This window comes from Lagopus leucura, unplaced genomic scaffold, assembly GCF_019238085.1.
Source record: "Lagopus leucura isolate 7727_CA_CO unplaced genomic scaffold, USGS_WTPT01 Super-Scaffold_810, whole genome shotgun sequence".
Lineage (NCBI taxonomy): Eukaryota > Metazoa > Chordata > Aves > Galliformes > Phasianidae > Lagopus > Lagopus leucura.
This window is the reverse complement of record NW_024962261.1, coordinates 14,850,760-14,874,184: the sequence shown is the minus strand read 5'-3', so window position 1 is coordinate 14,874,184 and position 23,425 is coordinate 14,850,760. Positions and strand designations below refer to the sequence as shown.

Sequence of the window (23,425 nt, the reverse complement as noted above, 5' to 3'; positions counted from 1 at the left end):
ACAAGCAAGGAAACAAGCAAGGAAACAAGCAAGGAAACAAGCAAGGATTTTCTTCCTATGGCTATTGCCAGAAGAACTACTAAATTCCTCATATGAAATAAACAGAAGTAATCTTGGAACCGATCTTCTCTGATTTTATCCCGTCAGGCTTCTTTAGTTGTAGTTCCCTTACATTTCTGCATCCACATGCTACCAAAACCTGCAAATTGAATGTTCACTGATATCTTCATAACTGGGCATAACTATTCTGAGTTTTTGAAGTGTCCCACTTTGACTTACATACATAAAGGTGCCAACTTGTCATGACTGGTCTGAGCTGCACCAAAAATGGATCATGGACACCTAAAAGGCACCCCTCAATTCACCTCTCACAAGAACAAGAAAGATCAAGTTTGAACAGATAAGGATCCAAGGGGGAAGGAGAATTATGGAAAAAAATAAAATATCTGGTCTTTCAGGACAGATGGACAGGATTTGAAGGAATGTTTTCTGCAGTTACCAGAGCAGAGATGAAAGGCAGCCCTGGGGACGGTGGGGCTCCAGGCTGGGTGTGCTTAGTGCTGGCACTGTTACTACAAGAGATTTCTCAAACCCAGCTTGTAAAATGTGTATCATCAGCACAGGCAAGGAGCATCTTGTGCTGAGCCATGAGCAGAGGCACTATTTCTTTTCTAAAACAAACTGAACCATTAAGAAGAAAATGGATTTTGTTTCAAAATATTAGAATAAATTGTACAAATGTTGACTGGATTTGAGAAAAGGGGGGAGCTCTTTTAATTGCTGTCAGCTCTAAGCTTCTTCCAAACAGCTCTGACCACTGCTATGCAACAAACTCTTCATCTTTCACCCCACAGATATGAGAAGGACACACAGCTCACACAAATGCAACATGCTGCTGGGCAGCCCTGGAAACTGCAGCCATGCTCCCAGCATCAGCTGTTTTTAACCAACCTCACATATGGGTGACTACTTAAAGGCAGTATTTGGTAACAGTACTCCAATTCTGGAAAGACTAACACAAGGACTCCCTTTTTGTGCAATCTCTGTGGCAAAGTGAATGGGAAATTGACCTTGCAAAATTTCAGTTTTCTCTTGCTCAAATGTCAGACAGCAGAGACCAAAAGATCTGGAGGTGTATATAAAAGTCACACACCAGGTCCTGCATACTGATAAGCAGTGTAACACACAGCAGCTGAGGGACACTTTTAACATAGCTGAAGAACAAATGGAAGATTCGGAAGATTTCAATCTTTGAGAATTTTTTTTTTAATCTTTTTTTTTATTCAAATATGAGAGAACAGAGATGTTAACTTGAAGGGTGGATGTTCCCGGAGCTACATCAGGAGGAAAAATACCACAGATGCACTACAGAGTAAGAGCAGAGAAAGAGATAGATGGAATGGTCCTCCTTTCTGCTCACCACAGACACTACCCATACAAACAAGCAGGCACCTTCGGGGTTCTGCTTCCTCCTGCCTACCAGGAGTCATGGGGCAGCCCTAGTGCCTACCTTCTGGAAGCAGCACACAGCTTTGCACTTTTGCTGGAAGCTGTGAACACACCCACAGTGCCTCATCCCCTACCATCCTGTACAATGCTGTGAGATCTCTGCTGTGCAGTTGTTTATTCCGTAGAATGATCTGCTCATTCACAACTTTTGAGAAACGCTCCATGCAACAAGAGCTTGCAAGCTATCAAGGCAAGGATACAAAAAGGCAAAACACATACAGACACAACACCAAATAAAAATAGAAGAAAAATACAGAAGGTAAGAAGAGAGTGGGAATCAAACAGGAACAAAGCAGCAACCAATATGCCTTGCACAAGAGAAAGAGCCTGTCAGGCACCCATTTATTGTGCCACTTATTCATAGCTGGCTTTAAAAGCTTAGATTTTACTTCCCCTTAGGAACAGCATGTAAGTCTAATTACAGAACACTCCCATTCAGGTAAAGTACACAACACAGCCTGGACTGGCTTTATATTCCCACCACACTAATTGCAGGGAGGTTGGAGATGCGTGATCCTTGAGGCCTCTTCCAACCCGGGCCACTCTGTGATTATGTGATAATTCAGAGTCTGCAAGGCAAGAATCCTGTGCCATCTCACAAATCTGTTTTCTCCACTGTTTGCCACTGTTACACAGGCAGAAAGATTAGCTAGTTTAACATTTCACACACAGAATACAGAACAAAGTAATTTTTCAAAAGTGACCAGAATGAGAGGCTTTTCTGGCCGCTCCTGTTTGCCTAAGTAAAAGATGTCAGGAAAAAAAAAAATCCCTGCTAGAGGGTTACTAACGTATTGGTAACCAGCAGCATAACAAAGCCCTATGAAACAGATTCAGACTGCACTTTTAACACTGGCCAAGGCCACGTTCATTTGTGACACTGACAGAAGCATACCTAACTTTACCAAGCTAAGACCGGCTCCCTGCAGTCACGTCAAGACAGATTACTTCCATGGTGATGCTCCACAAAACTTACCGCAAGCCTGGAACTGTAACAGCAATATTTTCTTCACAAGCTCCAAAACTATGTGAAATCTAGATAATATCTATACACCCACTGATGAATACTACACTAATGTAAATCTTGGGAATATTCAGATTCCATCAAAAACTTCCCAGTCTGAGCTCAATTTTACTCACAGCATGCTCCCACACATAAATGAAGCATAAAAACACACCTGGGCTACTGAAACATCCACTGTAAACACTGTTCATAAAAACAAAAAAAAATGAGCTCTCTGCTGTCAGGGAGATTTCATACTCCCTGCTATTAGGAGGGTTTTGTCACTGAGGTTAGCAGTTTTATCTCCACTGACTTGATTTCCCTGATAACTTTTTTTTCCTTGTTGTAGGCAGAAGTACATGGAAATGAATCATAAGTTCAATACTACAAAGCTGGAGTTATCTGTAATATCCAACGCCAGAAAAGAGCCTGAGTAATTGCATTTTAAAACAGCCAGTGGAAAAGACGGAATCTAAAGAGTAATCACTGGAGAAAAACCAATGAAGAAAAAAAAATCTATATAAACAAAGTATAAACAAACAACATAAGCCATACAGAAGTTCTATTCTGGGCCATTTATAAATTCCATAGCTTGTGTTTACCAACTGTACCACTAACAACGGAAGAGCATTGCTGCAAATCCTTTCATTATATTTTCTGAAAAAGACACAGGAAAATGTTCAACAACGTATTAAAGATTTCAGTGGCTGAAAATGCAACTTCATGCAGTTACATAATATTGTATTAAAATTTGCTTTTCAATTCAAATACTGTTGGTATATGTCCAATTAGTCTGCTTACAAAGATGATTACTACATTAAGTAATCTTTATGGTATGTGTCTGTACACAATTGTGGCTAGATAAATCAAAAGGTCCCAGAGAATATTTTGAAGCTTTTTCAACCTATTCTAATTCATCTGGGATTACGTGAACAGAGCTTTCAAAATTTCTACCCCAACACCATGCCCCTTTTCTTCAACACCTTTGTGGAGGTTATCAAAGGTCATCCTCAACAAAGGAGGAACTGGAAACAGCCTTTTGAAATAGGTGGAAAAACATTCATTGACAAAAATTGAGCATCTACCTAGATCACTGAATATACATGGGAAAAAAAGGCTAAGAGCTCTCATGTACACAACAGAGAAACAGGTAATAAAGCCAGAAGGAACAGAAGGGATTTTGTGGTAATTTCCTTGGTTGCCACAGTGCTGAGTGCCACGCTTAACTAAAGCACATATAAAAATACTATTCAAGAAAACAGGGCCAGGCTCTTTTTGGCAGTGCCCAGCAACAGGACAAGGATCAATGAGCACGAACTGGAGCAGAGGAAGTTCCATACAAACACAAGGAAAACATACTTCACTGTGAGTGTGACAGCACTGGCACAGGCTGCCCAGAGAGGCTGTGCAGTCTCCTTTTGAGACATTCAAGACCCACCCGGACACTTTCCTACGTAAACTGCTGTAGGGAACCTGCTTGAGCAACGGGTGGGGCTAGATCATCTCCAATGATGACTTCCAATCTCTATGATTCTGTGACTCCAGTACTTCACATTTACAACATCTTTTGTAAGAAAAGATCCATGATATTGCATATTAGGAGGATATTACATTTGTAAATTTCACTCCACTGTCGATTAACTCGTGAAAATATTAAGAGCAACCTCAGCTCCTTTACAAGGGATTCAAAAACTTTTTGTTGGACTTTCAAGCAAAGTTACATGGCCCACAGTAGTCCAGCAGATTTTCACCACACTGCACACCTCAGCCACTCATCTCTCAAGAAACAGCTCTGACCTTTAAATTACTCTCATGTTATACACACATTGCACATTTATGTACAGCATACACACACACACAAATGCATACGCATCTGTTTATTTGTGCTCCACTGTCTGTTTGTACTCCACTATTTACCCATCAATCTTAACACCTCTGCCTTAGGAGTATTGTTATTGTTATCAATAACTAGCATTGGACTTGTGGGACTGTAATTCCTCTAGATATAAAATGAGGGGGAAAAAATTAACTAATATAACTAAACTGACACCAGTAAGCCTAACCTTAACTACAAAATGCCAGCATGTTACTGGTACTACAGTGTAAACTGTAAGATAAACAATTTTAAACTGCTCACCATGCAAGCTTCTGAACTTGTCAGATCAAAGGAAGCAACATTAAAGAGACAGAGACACGCAATTCAATAATTTTATGCATGACTGCAGAATATCTGTTCTGTATGAAAGCTCAGAGCATTCACAAACTGAAGAAATATGCATTTTATATTTTGTTCCTCCTACACAATCAAGTATACAGATTCAATATATTACCATTTAACACAATTATTTTACTACGCCAAAAAAAACACACTGGCATAGTTTCCCCATTTTGGCATTATATTCTAATCCATACCAAGCTTACAGTTGAAAAGTAAGGTTTTTGGGAAATAATGTAAAACAACTTCATAAGCAAGCAAATAGAAATGCTGTCAAAACTGTCATGTAGTGGGTTTGGCTTATGACTAATTGACTTTTTCAGATTGTGCATTCATTTTTTTTTTGTTACATCACCACTGTATCTCCATCATGGAAAGGAAATGCTTATGCAAGGAATTTAACAGCGTCTTACTTCTGTTCAATTTCAGGGTAATACTTAAAATGACTACCCAGTAAAACCAAACCAGTTACAAAACTCCACAGGTACTTTGCACAGATCTCATTCAGATGTTCAAAAATCCTGAGAACTTATTTCTACAATCAGTACTTATATCATTTCAGATTTTCTGCTACATGCCCTAGAATATCATAGTTCAATATAATCTTAAACCAGCCTTGATTCTATGAACCAGACAGCTGATGACTTTTTCACCACTAGTTAATCTTCTGAACTGTAAAGTGAATTTTTTCCATTGCTGGCAACAGCCTTCTGCAACACAAAACTGGATTAAAGGAAAAGGTTAAGATGGGAAAAAAGAAGAAAACATACTTTGTTCTGCGTTGGAATTAACATTTGGCAAAATAGTATTACATATTTTAATATGAATCTTGTACACTGATGAGTCCATTGGAAAGTCTGCAGAGAGCAATTCCCCATGCACCAACACCTATCTTAGTACTAGTACAATGCATTGGAATAAGTTTATTTTTCTAAACTCTTACAATGGCACCTCAATTCCTACTATAATTTAAATATGACTGCATTAGGTGTACCATCAACAAAGCATCTCATCACAAGCATTCGTACCACAGACCCCCATAACACAGTCATTTTGAAGGGCAGGTAGGAAGAAAAGTAGATTCAACAGCATTTTTTGAAGCACTTCTAATGCAGAGTAGAGAAAAAATAACAAAATCACATAAGTTGAAAAGTTGAACAAAGTATGACCTGAAAAGACTATTATATAATATATTCTGTAATTACTTACTGAATTTGCTATTAATAATCATTCAGTTAAGTGAAACAGCATGACAAAAAAATCTTTTCAGCAACATGAACAATAAACTCGCTCTTTATAAGTTAACCAAGGCAAAAAAAACATCTCTTTGGAATATGGTTCTTTTGCCTGCGTAACTAACATTTTTGCAAAGAATCCAGTCACAAAATATTTGCATTGCTGACTTACAAACTGAAGTGTTTCAACAGTTGTTTTCAAATAGAATAGGTACTTGAGAAAACACAAAAGCTTCTGTGTGAAATCATAATGGCCATCCTTAAAATTGTAAGGCTTCAGATAGTAGCACTCAGAGCCTTCATCATGAGGACGTGAAGGCGTTTAAAGGAGGTCAGCAGAAGTTCTGTTTTTCTCTGCATCCCAATTAGCTTGAAGCGGAAGCTTTCAGCAAGTTCCCTGCTAGGGGCTCCCCATGTTGGTGGACCCCAGCAAGCTGCTTCTCAAGACATCCAGCTCCCACACATTCCTTCCCACAGATCCTTCTGAGGGTGGGGAGAGGGTGTGCCTTGGATAAGCCTTGTTCCAACCACAAGCAGGTGGCACATAGCTCCCTGTGAATCACAGCCAACTGGAGCACTTTAAAGCAGTCCTCAGGCTACCCTAGATAGGGCTGGGCCAAATCAGAAGTGAAGAAACATGCAGATATAATTAGGATAGAGATCAAAAAACACATTCACTCTTAATCAAAAACATTTCCCCTCTTAATTCAGTCAAGTATTAATAATTTTAAAACGTCTTTGTTGTATACCTCCTCTCCTTTACATCTATCCTGCTACAGATACAAATACTAGCAAGTTCAGGCAAGATGAGGCATGAACGGAAGGGAATATCATCTCTATCATGTCATTCATATTTCTACTGCACTCAGGATTTTTGGATCTGAAGAGGAGACAGATCAGAAGAGCCCGATTGCAATGCGCTAAGAAACATACTCTTTCCTTGGGGTACTCATCAGATAGGTAACACGAAGCAGGCTGTCCCTGAATACAAGCATCTCAGCAAGCCAGTGTCTGTTTGGAGACAAAGACCAACATTTATTCTTGATTTCTATGGAAATTCAATTTAATTGAATCCAAACTGGAACAACAGTGAAAAATATTGATTCAACACCCTTTTCTGCTTTCTGTAACTCTGGATACCAATTGATAAAAAAGGTGGCTAACACTACCGTTATGCTGCTAGAAGAAAAACAACTACTTGAAACCACAAAACTGGAGAATGCTGCAAATGCGAAAAAAAGAGAACCACCTAACGAGAAGCTGTTACAAATGGAGTTTTTTCAAAGCCTGAGCCCAAACTACACACAGCTTCACCTGCACATGACACAAGTTCATTAACACAAACTTCCTGAACATAGAGGGCTCTTCCAGCAACCATGCGTTTTCTAAAATCTTTCTAAAATTCTTTGGGAGGTGCATTCATAGCAACTTTTAGAAATGAGAATGGGCACTCAATGCAACAGTATTAGGGAGATGTTAAAAAAGCAGTACACAAAATCAAACTTAAAATCTAAGCCTGCAGAGAGAAATTCATCTCTGACTGAAGGCATTTACTTCATTTTTTACAAGGCAGAGGGTCAGGAAGTTGACAGAGCTAGTAATGAGGCTGATTTGTCCATTTTTCACTATGCTTCTGTATGTGAGCTTGTTCTCTTTTTCAGTCATCTTTGAGATCCTTGAGGTTAAATAAAACCACAGACTTTTGCTTGAAAACATGTTAAGTCTTCAAAGTCCTCTTAGAACTTCTAAAAAAGAACTGTACAGTAGCAGGACTCACACCTGGTGTCATGGTTTCATGATTTTTTCTATTGGTATTCCACATCACAACATCGTGTAAACCACTGGGAGTTAAAAGAGTCAATGCCCCACTTCCATGGACCACCTATTTTCTGAACACCTGGCTCTCAGAAGAGAATAACTGCATATCCCAGAGGACTTTGTGCTCAAGGGGAAGACAAAGCTGGCAAGTCACAGGACTCGCACTCTCTGTCACTGCCTGGCAGTGTGTGGCTGTGCTCCACAGCCATTTCTCCTTCAGTTTAGAGTAAGGCCTTTGGTTTTGAGCACTCTCTTATTTGATTTATTAGCCTCAATTCCAATTACATTGTATTTACTATATACATTATATTATGTTGTATTATATTTTGTTATCTTGCATTCCAATATCATACTTAGTAAAATTAACTTTTCTCCTCAGATTGTTGCCACTGTTCTGTGCTTGGGCACAGCTCCCATCTCCCCACTCTCCCCTTTTTCCCTTTCCCTTTCTGGGCTGGTGGGCTTGCAGGACTGCTGCCCCTGTCGTGGACACAGACTGATCTAGATAATTCAGTGACACCTTGGAAGATCGATTTTAATTAAAATATAAAGTACCACAGTACTTACTTGCCTTCAAATCACTTGCCTTGTCTGCTCTTCTATCATCGTCCTTAGTTACAGAGAAGAGGCCTGAGGAGACTTCCATAACACTGAAGTTCCCTATGCTGGGGTTTGTAAAGAATACATCTAATAGTCCTTAGCTTCTCAAACTTAACTGTCAAAATAACGAGGAAAAAAAGCCCACATACAAGAAATAAATAGCTTCCCTTTCTGCAGTGCCAGGACAGAATACAAACACTAGGACTAGACTGCTAGGAGGAAGAACTGCACACCTCTCAGTCACCAGCCATCTCAACACTTCAGCCAGTAGACCAATCTTAACAGTTTTTAGTCTCCCCATTATCTGACTAAGGATGCTATTTCACATCACATATTTTAGACTTCTCCTGGATCCCAGCCCTGCTCACTCTAAAGCTGCCTTGGAACGCAGGATGGAATGCAGGATGTTTGCAAACAGCTCCAGGGATTTCCAACATAAGGCACAATGACAACACTACACATCTGAAAAGAGTGTTGTGGTTTGGAGGGAGAACTTGCCAAAGCTTTTATAGAGTCACCAGATTAAATCTTCTCTGCCTGGGGACTCTCAGAAAAACAGGGCAGAACAATAACCCATAGATGCAGCAGCTTAACAACACTGCTACTTTACCTCTCAAATAAGTGTACCCATACAGGGATATGCATATTTTGCATTACATTAGTATGACTATGGCAATGAAGAAGACCTAAATACAACTTAATACTCCACATAAGCACATCCTCCATCATCTTGGGTGGCAGGCAACTGTCAAGAGTACCAGCCCCAACCCAGGATCAAATCTGTCCAGCGTTTTCTTGCTTCAGATCACCCAACATACTATAAAATAGCATGTTAGGTAAAGGATCAAATGTACTCTACGCACAGGCTTGCTGGAGCTAGGAAGAAATGAACGTAGCTTAACTGAAAACAAAGTGACCCTGGCTAGATGTTAGGGAATGCTTTCTAACTGGAAGAATAACAAAGGACTGCAGCTGAGCTCTTGGAAGGCTGCAGAAGGCTGCTCTTGGAAGGTTGGTAGAGGTTTTCAAGAACAGATCAGATGAGAAAAAAATACTGTAAAGAACAAACCACATATCTGTAACATCTTCATCTAATGCAATTTATAAAAAATTGATCACACATCCTTTTCATCCAATTCCCTTCTGCTCCTACTACTCAACAGAAGCAATCCTAGCCACTGAGAAATGATGATTTCAGCTTCAAGGAAAAAAAAATCTTGAAATCATAACGCTTGTTTTACTTTCATGCTTCCTCATACAAATATGCAGGCTTACTGGTTTTAAGAGTCAGCAGGGTTTGTGCTATTAAGTGCCTCACTGCAACCATGACAACAGAAAGTTTTAATTATTTCAAATGAGAGCAGGAAAGACATTCCAAGACTTTGTACTGAAGAAAACACCAAAGGGAAATTCAGTATAAGAATCCAACTGCAACACTGCAGATTTGAATGTTTCCAAACAACTCAAACATCTTTCAAAAGATACCCATGTGAGCAGAACTACATTTATTACAAACTACACAGGCATGTGAAAAGTAATGAAACCAAATTTACTTAGAAAACATTTGCAATTCCTGAATGTTGATAGCTACCACAGCTGACACTGGTAATCTTGATCATTCGGCCAGACTTTTAGGTAGAAACTTCCAAGAATGAGCAGAACTCAGAACTACTACACATCAGAGGTTTAGATACTATATTCTCACTGAAGTACTTGATTTCAGACAGAGTAACACCTGAATCAGACAATTTTCAGCTGCATATCACTACATAAATGACTCTGCAATAGTCAAACCTCCCTTCTGAAACACAGTTTTAATATGTTCATATGTGAAAAATTACAGTATTGCTTAGAGGCAACCATTTCTTTGTGTCAGTTCCTTAAAACTGTTAAATCCACATTTAATTATGTGGAATTGGGCTTTGTTCTTTTTTTTGGTGGTGACGGTGTGGTTTTGGCTTGCTTCTTGGGTTGTTCCTTTTTGGGGAGGGAGGCTGAAGGTTTGTTGGTTTTATAATATTAACTTAACAGCATAAAACCTGGTAACTTCTGTTTCTAGCACTGAATTAGAAAATGCCAACTCATTATGCTAAGACACTGCTTTCCAGTTTTAGCTCATGGATCTAACACTCGTAAAACCAGGCACAGTAAAGAAATCTTTATGTAAGTGATACTGTATCGATAGTTATTTTGCAACTGTTAATTCAGGTCTTAGGACAGATTTCCAGAATTATCTTAGTGCCAAACATAATCTTTAGAAATATCAGCTTTGGAAAGACTTACACATTTGTCTAAACGCTTTTGAAAATAAATATCATGCCTCTCCTGCCTATGATTACATGATACAATAGACATCAACAGGATCTTCCTTACTACGGCCAAATCCTTGCAATTTCTTCTTTTTTTTAATGTATCATTTTTGTTGTCTTGCCTTTTTTTTTTTTTTATTCCTTTGAATCCCTTGAAAGGAATGTCTGATTGGCTGAAGCCAGTGGGATGAGGTTCAACAAGACCAAATGCCGGGTCCTGCACTTTGGCCACAGCAACCCCAGGCAAAGCTACAGGCTTGGGGTGGAGTGGCTGGAAGGCTGTGTAGAGGAAATGGATGTGGGGGTATTGACTGATGCTCAGCTGAACATGAGCCAGCTGTGTACCCAGGTGGCCAAGAAGGCCAATGGCATCCTGGCTTGCATCAGGAATAGTGCTGCCAGCAGGAACAGGTCAGTGATTATCTGCTGTACTCAGCTCTGGTGAGGCCGCATCTCGAGTGCTGTGTCCAGTTTTGGGCCCCTCACTGCAAGAAAGACATCGAGGCCCTGGAGCATGTCCAGAGAAGGGCAGTGAAACTGGTGAGGGGTCTGGAGCACAAATCTTATGAGGAGCAGCTGAGGGAGCGGAGGGGTCTGGAGAAGAGGAGGCTCAGGGGAGACTTCATTGCTCTCTATCACTACCTGAAGGGAGGTTGTAGGGTCAGCTCTTCTCTTGTGTAACTGGTGATAGGGCTAGAGGAATGGCTTCAAGCTGCGCCAGGGGAGATCAGGCTGGATGTTAGGAAATACTACTTCTCTGAAAGAGTGGTCAGGCACTGGAATGGGCTGCCCAGGGAGGTGGTGGAGTCACCGACCCTGAAGGTGTTCAAGAAACGTTTGGACATTGTGATGAGGGACATGGTTTAGTGAGAACTATTGTTGCTACAAGCTACCTTTGCAGCTTTGTGCAGAAGATGCTTAAAATCTTCAGGCTCACCTGCAAACCTTCAAGCTGCTCCTGTAGTCACAGTGTATCTCCCTGCCAGCCCACTCCAGGGAGTCTGTCAAACTGGTATTTCTAACCTATTATCCTTCCCATTTAAGGAAAGCAAAAAATAGTTTGCTTCTGTACGGATTCTTTTCACAGCTTTTTACCTTCATAAATGTTCTGTAGTAAAAACAGAACATCCTTACCTAGAACTATGACATTCCTGCAGCAAGTAAATACAGGTCAGTTCTTCGCAATCCATCCATCCCACATGCTTATTATTTGGAGTGAATGCCTAGTGCTGTTTACCCACAAAATTTATGCTGTCGAAAGAACAACCCAAATTTAATCAGACGTCCTACAGCATAGAGATAATATTCCTTGAACTGACAGCACGTCCTCTTTTCTCCTTCATTTTAATCTGCAAACATGCTGTCATGACCAAAAATGATTCTAAAAAGAAAAAAAAACCTCAGGTGCCAATGTGTACAGGAGGAAACAGCTGTATACTTGAACAACTACCTTCATGTATCAGGAATACTAAAGCATAAACTAATAGTCAATGTATTGTTTAATTAAATGTTTGGTCCCTTCTTCAAGACAGAAAATAGCTAGCTCTTGACAGAACACAAGAATTCCTTTGTGTATGCTTTAAACAATCTCTACTGCAACTTCTTGTAAACAGTTTGTTTGGTTCCCTGCTCCAGTTTCAGACTTAGAAGAGCTAAGAAGAATCGTGCTTTTCCCTGCATCATGACCTTTTTTCCTCTTTGCAAGGCTGTGCTGTTTCGAAAGTGCCTATCAGCCAGATCAGGTTTCCTGCTCCTTGTAACTCTGCCCAGTAATGGTCTAAACTGACTTCAAATTGCAAGCACATCTGCATGCATGGTGAACCCACAGCAAACACCTGCTTCTTACAAGCAATGTACTCCTTGCTAGCTGCCGTACATGACAGCATGCTTCCAGTTTGGCATGCTCTGGTGAGAAGGTCAAGAACATTATCTTGATTTTTGTTCCCTCAGAAATGAATGTTTAAAATTCAACTGCTACAGTTCCAAGTTAATTTTCTTATCCCACATTCTTTCAGTATGCACAAAATAAAACACAAATCAGAACAAACCTGAGAAACCACACAGTAAGTAGCAACCCATAAAGTACCTTTCTTTTCAGTAATGACACTGTGTCATTGCGGAAATTTATGTCAAGTGTAGTAAGATGTAGAACTAAATTCACCCTTAGCAAAAGCAAAAGAAACTTGCACCAAGTTCCACAGAATGAGATTAGCCAAATGGTGGATTTTATACAAACACACACAAAGAATAACCTCTGTTAAAGCAAGGAGGAGGACACCGCACACACTGATAGAACTTCAGAAGATAGTTGAGTACAGTAATGAATACTGGCTTGTACTTTTGTGACTTCTCAAGTGCATGCTTAAATATGCTCAAACAGTAGAGCAGGCATATTAAAAAAAATACGTGTTTTGAATCATCAAGAGAAGGCACTTGGTAGGATAAAATAAAACTGATGAAAATTCCACTTACCCTTTTGATTTAGGAGTTTCTCTAAGTGGATTATTTGCTTATGAAAAGTTCTGAATTAATTATTTTGTAGGGAGGTTTACCTACGTTGTCCTACTGCAAAGCCTCAACCCTGACCTACATAATTCTCATGAGCAATAAATAAAGATACAGAATACCTAAGAGGGCAAAAAAAAAGACATCTAAAATGAAAAACTAGTTTCTGTTCATTTTCAATGAACTCATCTGGTTTAATTTCCCCTAGTCAGGTCTTCCTCTCAGCAAAGTATGCCCAATCAGAAGCATGCCTTCCTGTGGGACTTATGCCTTCTTACAGAGCTTCTGCAAGCTACAGGGGGGAAAAAATGAGGTTATTACAATTCAAATTAATGCAAAGAAAAACAACAAAAGAAAAGAACGTTTGCGATACTTCTCTCCTTTTGACATTATAGATTCCAGCTCCTAAACATCCTCCTTTCACAAAGACCCCCCCTCTAATTTCTATACAGACATACACACAATGTCAGAAAGATATTTTTTTCTGACCCACCATGCTGACTTCTATTCACTTGTATTTGTTCAACAAAGCAGAGTTTGTAAACTAACATGACTTGCACTTCAGATCATCTTCAAGAAAAGTCTTCAGAAATCAGCTCACAAAAATTGCTTTCCTTGCAGAAAGCAGGAAAAGACAAAAAGCAGCTCCACAATCATGGAATAAAGATTCAGTCTTGAGAACAATAAGCACAGCTTTCATGCTTTCAACAGTCAGACCTAAAACCTGAATGCCAAAGAAAGGACAAGGATGACTAAAAAAAAAATTAACTTTTAATGAAAAGGCAGAAAGTTTGTATGTCTCTTTTATGTGAATAATAATCTAACATCTTTGAACAAGATCTAACATGTTTTATTTTCAAGAGTCATAATTTATTGAGTCTGCCCGTAGAAAAATTGGGTCCAATTTGGCTCTGCTTGAAGTCAGTGCTGAAGCATGCTAAAACATCTTTTGCTTTCACTGTATTGAAACCAAATTCTCAATTTATTCTCAAATCAGAGAAAAGCTCTAGTAAGCTCACTATTGCTTTCACAACATAAAGAAATGCTATTACCAAATCACTGCCCAAGGAAGAGTACTACCTTTTGCCAGAATACTCCACAGACAATGAATTACTGAAGGAATCAGAGGGCTGAGAGCATTTTCTTTGTAATAAATCTTCTCCACATCTATTTGGAGCACTGGGAGAGGTGAAAATACAAACCTTGCTTTTGAAGGGGAAAAGGGCTTGTAAAGGTGATTTTAAGGAGTCTAGAGTTGTCAAGTGTTAACTCTGAAAACCAGAAGACTATTCATAGTAACACCGAATACTGCTGTATCTTTGAAAGGTATCAGAAGCTTTTGTTTCTAAATATGATCCTACACATTCAAAGCACACAATGAAAAGTAAACTGAAGCATTCACACAACTCAAATGTTGCACACAAAATGAAAAGGTCATGCTGAGACATTTATATATAGAAAAAAAAGAATGGGAGGAAGAATATGACTGAAGAATCACTTAAAGCAGAAGCAAAACATTTGGTCTTTTGAATGCTAGAGCTTTATTCAATCCTTAAAAAAAAATACTAAAAAACACCTTCAAGTCAACCCTGCCCAAAGCAGTGATGCAAATGAAACCTAAAAAGCTGAGGGCAAGTCAGGACATCCAAGCACTTCTTCAAAAGGTTTCATAACAAGCTTTTGTAGCTTTCTCTCCTTCTTTCTCAGAGGAAACACCAATCTGGAAAAAGTGTTTTGCCAGTATAACCACACCATCAATTTGCATCTCCCCCTCATTTGCCCCAGGCCTTTGTCTCCTGACCACCACTACTGAACTAAAGCTACCTTTCCTCTCCCGTGATCCATGCTAAAGCACCTTAATTTCCTGCAAACAAAGGTCTATGCATAGTTGTCAGGACTATTTGCTGTATGGTCCTTAATATAAACAGCCTAGTTGCAGTTCTTCCAGGCAGTCTCCCACATTACCTACCTTCACAGCACCTGATACATACCACTTATTCCTCACTTTCATTGAAAATCAGAACTATGATGGCCAGAGACTCGGCTCTTTCTTTTATTCTGACATATAAAATGAATAAATCATCTATGCAAATGAAAGGCTGTCTCCCAGCATTACACAGACTTCAAATAAAACTCCAAGGGGAAGGTCTGGGCTACGCGCAACATGGTACAGACATGTCCATTGAGGACCATTGAGCCCACGATGCCAGGGGCTCCTTGCACTCCATCCATAATGTTGTCATCTCAGATAGAACAAGCATGGCCTCAGAAAACTTGAGAATCTAAAGGTTTCTCAACATGTATTAAAACTGAAAAAGCAGTTGTTGTCATATAAGTGTTTTTCCTCCTTCTGGAATTCTGAGTAGTTACCTTCACCAATGCCTTGTAATCACACATCTTACACTAGAACACACTCACCCTTGCGGGTTCTCAGCATAGCCCCTTATAAAGACGGCTCTGTCATAAATGAAAAGTTATCCTGAGAAATACAGTTACGTGCTAAACAAGAACCAGGTCCAGTGCACTGCAGTGCAGTGCAGATTAACCTGCCTTAATCTGCAAGACAGTCAAATGCCTTTTGTTCTGCAAAGCACTAAAATGTGTGCTTACTCACATAAGTAATCATGCCACATTTTACCACCAATTACATGTCATTTTCTGTATTCAGAATATTTTTCATGCACTTAGAAATAAAAGATGCTCCTTTTCCCTTGCTAAAAGGTGTCCTGTCTCATATGGTGTACTGAAGGATGAATTCTTTGGCCTAGTTCACATTTTCCTGAGAACACAGTAAAGATACCGAACTGCAGAGCCACTTATTACATCACATTCAACCACATACAGATGTTACCCACCCATCTGAAACTTTGTTAACTAGACCTAGACAAATAAAAAGCATTTTCTTGTCTGCAGTACAAGGAACTATTTGTGGCCCTAACAAGTGTAAGGACTAAATGCGGACAAAAAGCAAACAAACAAAAAAACACAAACTACACAAAATATAGCCCACTTTCTCCTCCACATTAGTAATTATCCATGACTATAAAATAGTGAATTTATTCCACATTTTTAATATGTAAGTAGGAGTAGAGGTTAGTTTTCACAGACTATAATGGATCCCCCTCATTAAATAACACTAACAACAGTAGACTGCTGAGATGGCCTGCCACATCTATGCATCTCCATCACATTGCACCAAGACAAGAACAACAAAACAATCACCAGAGGCAAAGAGAAAGAAGGAACTGTTTAAGAGCAATCCTTTCAAAACTCTATGAGACTTTTAAGAAACAAACTTCAAAACAGCACCCTTTTTCTGTATATTGACAAAGCATTCCAGTCCCTAAAGATTTCTGTGAAGAATGACCCCTATTTTACATTTTACTGTTCTTTTCAGTAACGGCAGCTTACACTGTCAATTCAGAGACATCACTGAGGTTTCTCATTTCCCGCTTTGGAAAGGATCTATTAGAATTATTAGATTGAAAAGTTTCTTCCCTTATCATCACATTTCTTTTCCTCTCTCACTGATACTCCCAATTGTACTCAACTCCTAATTCTGTCCTTTCCATAGCCAGTGCTGTCCTTTCAGTCAAATAAACAATGCAATTCCGCTCGCTAGTGTGATGACATCTGCCTGTGGTCTATACCCACCTTAGACTGGTTCTCCCTGGCCCTTTTTCTTACAGGTGAGCACCTGCCTCCCCAGGACTCACTGAGCATGGTCAACTCATAACTAGTGGCACAGCAGACAAAACAAGGTGTGGCTGCCTTACAGTGACATAAATCTCTAAATAAGACTATTTAAATTTTAGCTTTTAAAAAAATTAATAACCTCACAGTACTTATGGATGCAAAACAAAGAATACAACCTTCTCACAGGGATTAAAGGGCATGCTCCCACTTGGAAGAATAGACAGGCTCCCCTCTGAAAAGTGCAACACAACCAAAAGAGCCCAGCTCTCATTCTGCAATGTTTCTGTTGTCTTTCTACTTCTAAGTAATAGCATGTGGCAACCCCAGGCATGCCCCTTTGACCCCTGTGCCTGCAGGGTTCAACCACCACTAAGAGACAATACAAAGGAAGAAGCGGGAACACAAGCACGATCAACACAGAAATTACAATCTTGATTTTAAGTTACGAAACTGAATTGATACACAGTAAGTACAAGATCTGAAATGTACTAAAATGCAGTCTACAAAAGTCTACTCAGATTTTGAAACATTACTTGACTGTAAAGATCTCACTTGTGATGAAAACACAGCAAATAAACCTGTAAGATCACTACCAAAAAAGGCAATTATCTTGAGGAAAATACTATTTGAAGAAAAACAAAAACAAAAAAACAACGGAGGACAAGAAACAAGAAAGGAGACTAAAGCAGTAATCTGACATCTTTCTACCAAAAATATTAGTATCGTTAATGGGGCAACATGATCAATATGTAACCTCTTACTTTTTCACACATTTTTAATAGCACCTTGGTAACATATATTATACAGCATGAAATAACAACAACAACAAAAAACCCAGCAACTTATTAGTTAAATTATCTTTCTGAAGCATGATCCCAATTATTTAGTCTCTCTAAGAATTTCTTTGATATCAAGCGGTTCCAGCTCCCAGCAATTTTCTTTCCTGAGTGCAAGAGAAAGGGTAGCAATTCTGCAAGTAAATTCAGTTTGGGAACTAAACATAAAACATAATATCAACAGATGGCATTTAACTACACTAAGTAGTCCAATACAAGAAATGCTAATTCCAGTTTACCAAAATCCAAAAGGAAGCTTAATAAGACCACCGCCTCACAAACTTTACATTTGCTCTGATTATATTATTTATATTAAAGAAATTATTACTCATTGAAACCAGCGAACAGACTCCTCTGACAATATTACTGCTCGAATCTCAGGGCGACTAAGAGGTAACTTCATTTAAAAGTCAATGGATTTCCTTCGTGCTGTCATGCTGGTTTCATTAATTTAGTTAAATGCACCTAGGGAAAACAGTATCTCAGCGTTCATTTATTTTCTGGTTACTCCCCAGAGTATTTTGCTGGTCCCATCTGCAAAGACCTCAGTAAAATTAGTAATCTACTTCATGTATGTGACAGTGATTTTTGAGAAGTGCTTAATAGCAAGGTATGTGAATCCTCTTGTTCCTTTCATTTCTTTTCAATTGGAGCACTGGAACATCACACAATTCCACATGTGCCACCTTGCACACACTGCACAATCACATTTCCTCATCCTTTTCCATATCCATAATAAAAAGACAAAAATTTAGAATCCTCCTCATGTGATGTGCTATGGAATACAAATATTTCACACTTTTCTTAGAAATATTCTTGTAGCTTTTATTTTATTAGAAAACATCTTTAGTGATACCACATCTCTGAAGAAAATCATGTATTTATACACACTTAGATTTTGTTTAGACTATTTGTTTAGCTTCCCCGCTGACAAGCAAAATATGCACAACTGACAGAATCCTGCAGTTTTTATAAAGAAAAGAAATGATAACGTTTCAAACAAGACTTGGAAACAGTTTTTCTAAATATTGTTTCAGTTTAAAAAGAACAAGATTTCAAAATTCTGTTCTTTAAATACTGTGATAACAAAGGCTTAACTTTAGTTAACTATCCTTTTCACAAGAATTCTGAACATTCCTCTACAACACACTGAACATCTAGAAGAGTCTGGATTGAAAACATCTCTCAATCCATTCGAACCAAGGCAAAGGAAAGAATAGTCACATGTAATGTGCTTGAGTTTTCATACTGCACTTTAACAGCACAGACCAAAATTTCTGTAGGTCAAAAGCAGCTGCAATCTACCATTAAAAAGATTTTTAGGCTTTCTGAAACAGTGTACCTGCGTAAGGAAAAAAATTTATAACAGAAACATGCTTTTTGAAAGACACAGAAACATAACAGAAATTATTATCACTAAGAACATGTCCCGTATTCACATGGCAAATGACTGCCAATATGATTTTCAGTGCTGACTCTCAAGTTGAATCACTAGCAAACGATGAGATCTTCCTAGTTGCAGGGATCTTTGCTCTGCTGGCATGTGTATTCACTAAGTGTTTATATCAGGAGAAATACGTATTTACTGGTGTCCCCTAGAACTAAATTAGTTTATGCCAAAGGTACACCCACATTTTTTTGTGTGTTATAGTTTGCAAGCATGAACTCTGGAACAATTTAAAGTGCTCAGATTTAAAAAGAAAGAGAGATCTCCAAGGGGGAGTGAAAAAAGCCAGCTAATCTTTCTGCAAAAGGTTATCACAAGCATGAGTCACAGCAGAATTTTCAAGGCAGTACAGTTTCCTCAACACCCATTAATGCAAATGGTTCAATAAAGCACAGCTTCAGTGACAATTACTCTTAATAGAGCCAATGTGTGTGACATACAAAATCCATCCATAGTCAGACATCGTATCAGAATACTACTGACATGCCCTGTAACTCCACCGAATATAAAGTGCCTACCAGATGCAGCTTTGCATAAAGCTGCCTAACTTACTGTTCGATCTGTATGATGACAGGTTAAAATAACAGTCCTGGAAAAGCAAAAAAAAAATTGTTTCAATTACCAAGTAATTCTTATTAGTAATGAGTTTTATTAAAATCTCTTAACTGGTGTCATAAACACCACTGTTAGGGCTCCATACACGAGCCTGAACAGATGCCTCAATTTGCACCATATGCCTCCATCAGGCACACAGTACCAGAACACAGCAAATAGACTCTTTCAAATCCCGAACTGTCTGGACTGAAAAATGCCATTGCCTTTTTGTCTCAAAATACTTGCTCTCCCAAATACCTCCCTCAGACAATGGGCTACAGGGAAACAAAAACTGCTATGTAATACTTGATTTCCTGATTTTGTAGCTGTTATCAGCCTACTGTAAGCCTGACAGATGGAGAACCAATTTGCACCTTTCCACACTTACTCTCACCTGACACCGCAAAGATATAAAGAGAGAACAGCAAGACAGCGTGGCCAGCAGTGAAAAAACATGGAAAACCATGAGGAGCAAAAGCCATTCAGAGCTGCAACATGGAAGAGATCACCTGAGCACTGCCAGGGGTGAGGCCCAGGCCTCAGGCTCCAGTGACCTTGTGCAAGGCTAGATGCTGGCCCACCTGCTGTAAGACCCTGGAGAGTTGCTTGATCTCCTTGCACCTCATCTTGCCCTGCCTGTGTGCAGGAAAAGCAGACTTCTTTCTCTGAGGAGCCCTCAGAAATCCATAGAGGATGGCCAGCTCTGAGAGCCTTGTTCTCCCACCAGCCCTGTGCAGTGCTTCAATCAAGTTCACACATAGTTGTTCTGTATCGAGAGTACATTAATAGGGTTCATAACTCAAAAAATGTCATATTTTGTTACATATAGTTGCTGTCAAATGCATCGAGACAGATTTAAGTGTCATGCAAATCAAGTAAAACATTTTTCAAACTTCCAGGTTAAGTATCTGCTTCAAGCCTTTATTTCAGATTGACAAAAACAGCAATGTTGCTGAGAGCTCCTGGAGACAGACTTAGCCTGCCACCCTTCACAGCAAACACCATTAAATCCACTGCTACCAGGTGTATATACAGACAGTACATTGCAAATACTTAGGGCAGAAGGATGGAATAGTGTCACTTTTATAACCACCTAAAAATCTCTTTTGTAATTGACAACAATTTGCAAAATTTTACAAAAACTGTAAGCTTCCTGGGTGCTTATAAACCCAATTAAACATGTGAAAACAGAAGAAATAAGGAAATCTTAGTTTTAGAATAAAATACATAAAAACACTCATAATCCATGCCTTGTGCCAAAGCTGAAATACTGTAAAAACAGATTCACTAAGAATGCGTTTTTAGAGGTTTGTATGCCAACAAACAAAACATTCAGCAAAGTTATATAACTGGTTTATCTCTTGCTTAAAACATCAAATTTGTCAGAATTTGTCAAATTGCAAGATCTTTTTTTCTATAAAATAATCATGCAACTTCAGTGGAAAATCACAGAAAAAAAGCAATTTAAAGTAGCATAAACCCGCTGGTTTCTGGTTCCACCCTCTGTTTTAAAGAGGACCAGAATCCAACTGAGGACTAACGCAGAAAAAGTGATGGCTGCTCTTCAGCTAGACATGCACTGCTCTTCACACACAGCTGTACAAACACAACAGAGAAATAACACAAAGGTAGAAACAACTGACGAGGTCAGAGAGCTGCACAGCTCCCTTCTGCTCATGGAACTGGAGCACCAGGGCTTGGTTTCACATTATACAAATTAAATCTGGAAAAAAAAAAGAAAAAGAAAAAAAAAAAAAAAAAGATTCTTCTTTCCCTGAAGTTCCCGAAGTTGTAATCCCTTGTGCTGACTGTACAATATTAGCCAACTATTACTTTTCTGTCAAATCCACAAACTGTTTCAGTTCACTCCACAACTGTTCAATGGGAAAGGGAATTCAACAATTCAGTGAATGGGAATTCAACACTGGGAAGGCGCAGGTGGAAGGGATCAAATCTTCAGCATCACACCACAGCCAGGTCGCAGCAACAATGGCAGGAAACCACACCCTGATCTGAAACAAAACCATTCCCAGCACTTCAAGTCTCAGATTCTTAAAGCAGAGTTGTGCCTTTTTAGACCCTTTCCTACACTTGGGACGATTTTGTCAGACACTGCACAGAACCACTACCTTTCAGGTCTTGGATTTGTGAAGCTAACTACAAGACTATTTCTGGACTTTTTCTGCAGATTATTCCTCAAATATCCTTCCGTGACTGCACAGACAAGTTTTTCAGATGTGTCAAAGCTCACATCTGAAAGACCTTAGGTAGGTACTGAATTCCAGTATCATTGCAATTTGCTTACTCCTCTGCACTAAGCTTAGATTTTTGAGGTATCTGCAGGTTGTGGGTTCTGCAAAGCATGAAAGTTTTCTGTACACACAGAGCTGGTAATGCCAAAGATTATGGTTATATTTATACAGTTAATTACAGGCTCTCCTTTCCTTTCTTTTCAACCAGCTCACCGGTTGCTCCAGTAAACTTCAGTCACTGGAGCTGACCCATACAGGCTACCCAAGCAAAAACTGTGTATTCTTTGAATTGTCTCATCCGTTTTTCAGAATCAAATTAGAAGAACTGTTATTTTCTGTCATTTGTTTGATTTCCTGATTCAAGCTATTTTGCTAATATTTCCAAGACCTCGTGTTGTGCTTAAAGTGTCCAAGACGCACCATTTTGCTGTTTCCGGGCTTACCCAAACCCGACCAAGTCAAAGGCCTTCAGCAAAACCTCGGCTTCCACTCATTCTGCTGGGGCTCGGCAGCGCGAGGCGGAGAGCCGCAGCGCAAAGCCGCGCGATGGAGCCCGGCAGGACCGGCCCGGCGCCGGGCTGGGGAGCCATCAGCCACCGCCAAAGGGGGTTGCTGCTACCGGGGGCCGGGTAGCGGCGGCTCAGGGGGGCTGCGCAGCGCACTCTTCTATTTCTTCTTCTCTGCGGCACGTACAGGAAAACACTCGCGTGGAGAATCCGGAGTGCTCCGCGCTGTCCGGCACCTGCTGGCTGAAATCCTACAGCTTTCCAAGGCGCGCGTCTTCCCGGGCCACCCGTCCCTCACCAGACCACAAGCAAAGCCACCCCATAATTTTTTTCGCCTCCCGCGGGATCCCTGGGACCCCTCCCGGCCGCACGACCAGACGCGAGGCAGCGCCGCCGCCCGCCCTCACCTTGATGCCCTGCTGATGCGTGGTGAGGGTCAGCTTGGACTCGTCCAGGAACAAAACTTCGCAGTAGAATTCCTCCGGGACGGCGCAGAAGCAGCCCATGCCTGCTGGGCTCCGGGGGCCGATTAGGGCTGAGCCGCAGCCGGGCAGGGCCGCCTCGAGCTCCGCGCCCCGCCGCGTCTGCTGCAGGCCGGGGCCGCTATAGTTCAGCGCCCGGCCCCGCGGGACCGCACTCCGCCGCGGCCATCCCCGCGGGAGTGCTCGGACGGGGCTGCGGGCAGCTCTCCGCCGAGAGGCAGACGCGGAGCTGCGGAGGAAGGAGTCGGGCACGGCCCTCGCTGTCACGGCGCTCCGCCGCCGCCCCGGGGAGGTGCCGAGCCGCCCACCCGCCCGTCCCCCTCCCCGTGCGCGCACGTTCCCTCGCTGCCTCTTTGTGCGGTGGAGCGGCCGCCGAGGCAGCGCCGCGGTTTTTGCGCCCGCCGACCCCGCTCTAACG

At 40.4% G+C, this 23,425-nt stretch overlaps 1 protein-coding gene across 1 annotated transcript in view; it reads right to left on the bottom strand.

Moving 5' to 3' along the window:
- Positions 1 to 23,085, bottom strand: part of EPB41L4A (erythrocyte membrane protein band 4.1 like 4A) — a 132,681-nt gene extending 109,596 nt beyond the window's left edge. The window contains exon 1 of the mRNA XM_042866304.1: positions 22,933 to 23,085. Coding sequence (XP_042722238.1) covers positions 22,933 to 23,031 — 99 coding nt within the window. The 5' untranslated portion in view covers positions 23,032 to 23,085. The remainder of the gene's footprint in view (positions 1 to 22,932) is intronic.
- Between the last annotated feature and the right edge of the window lie 340 nt (positions 23,086 to 23,425).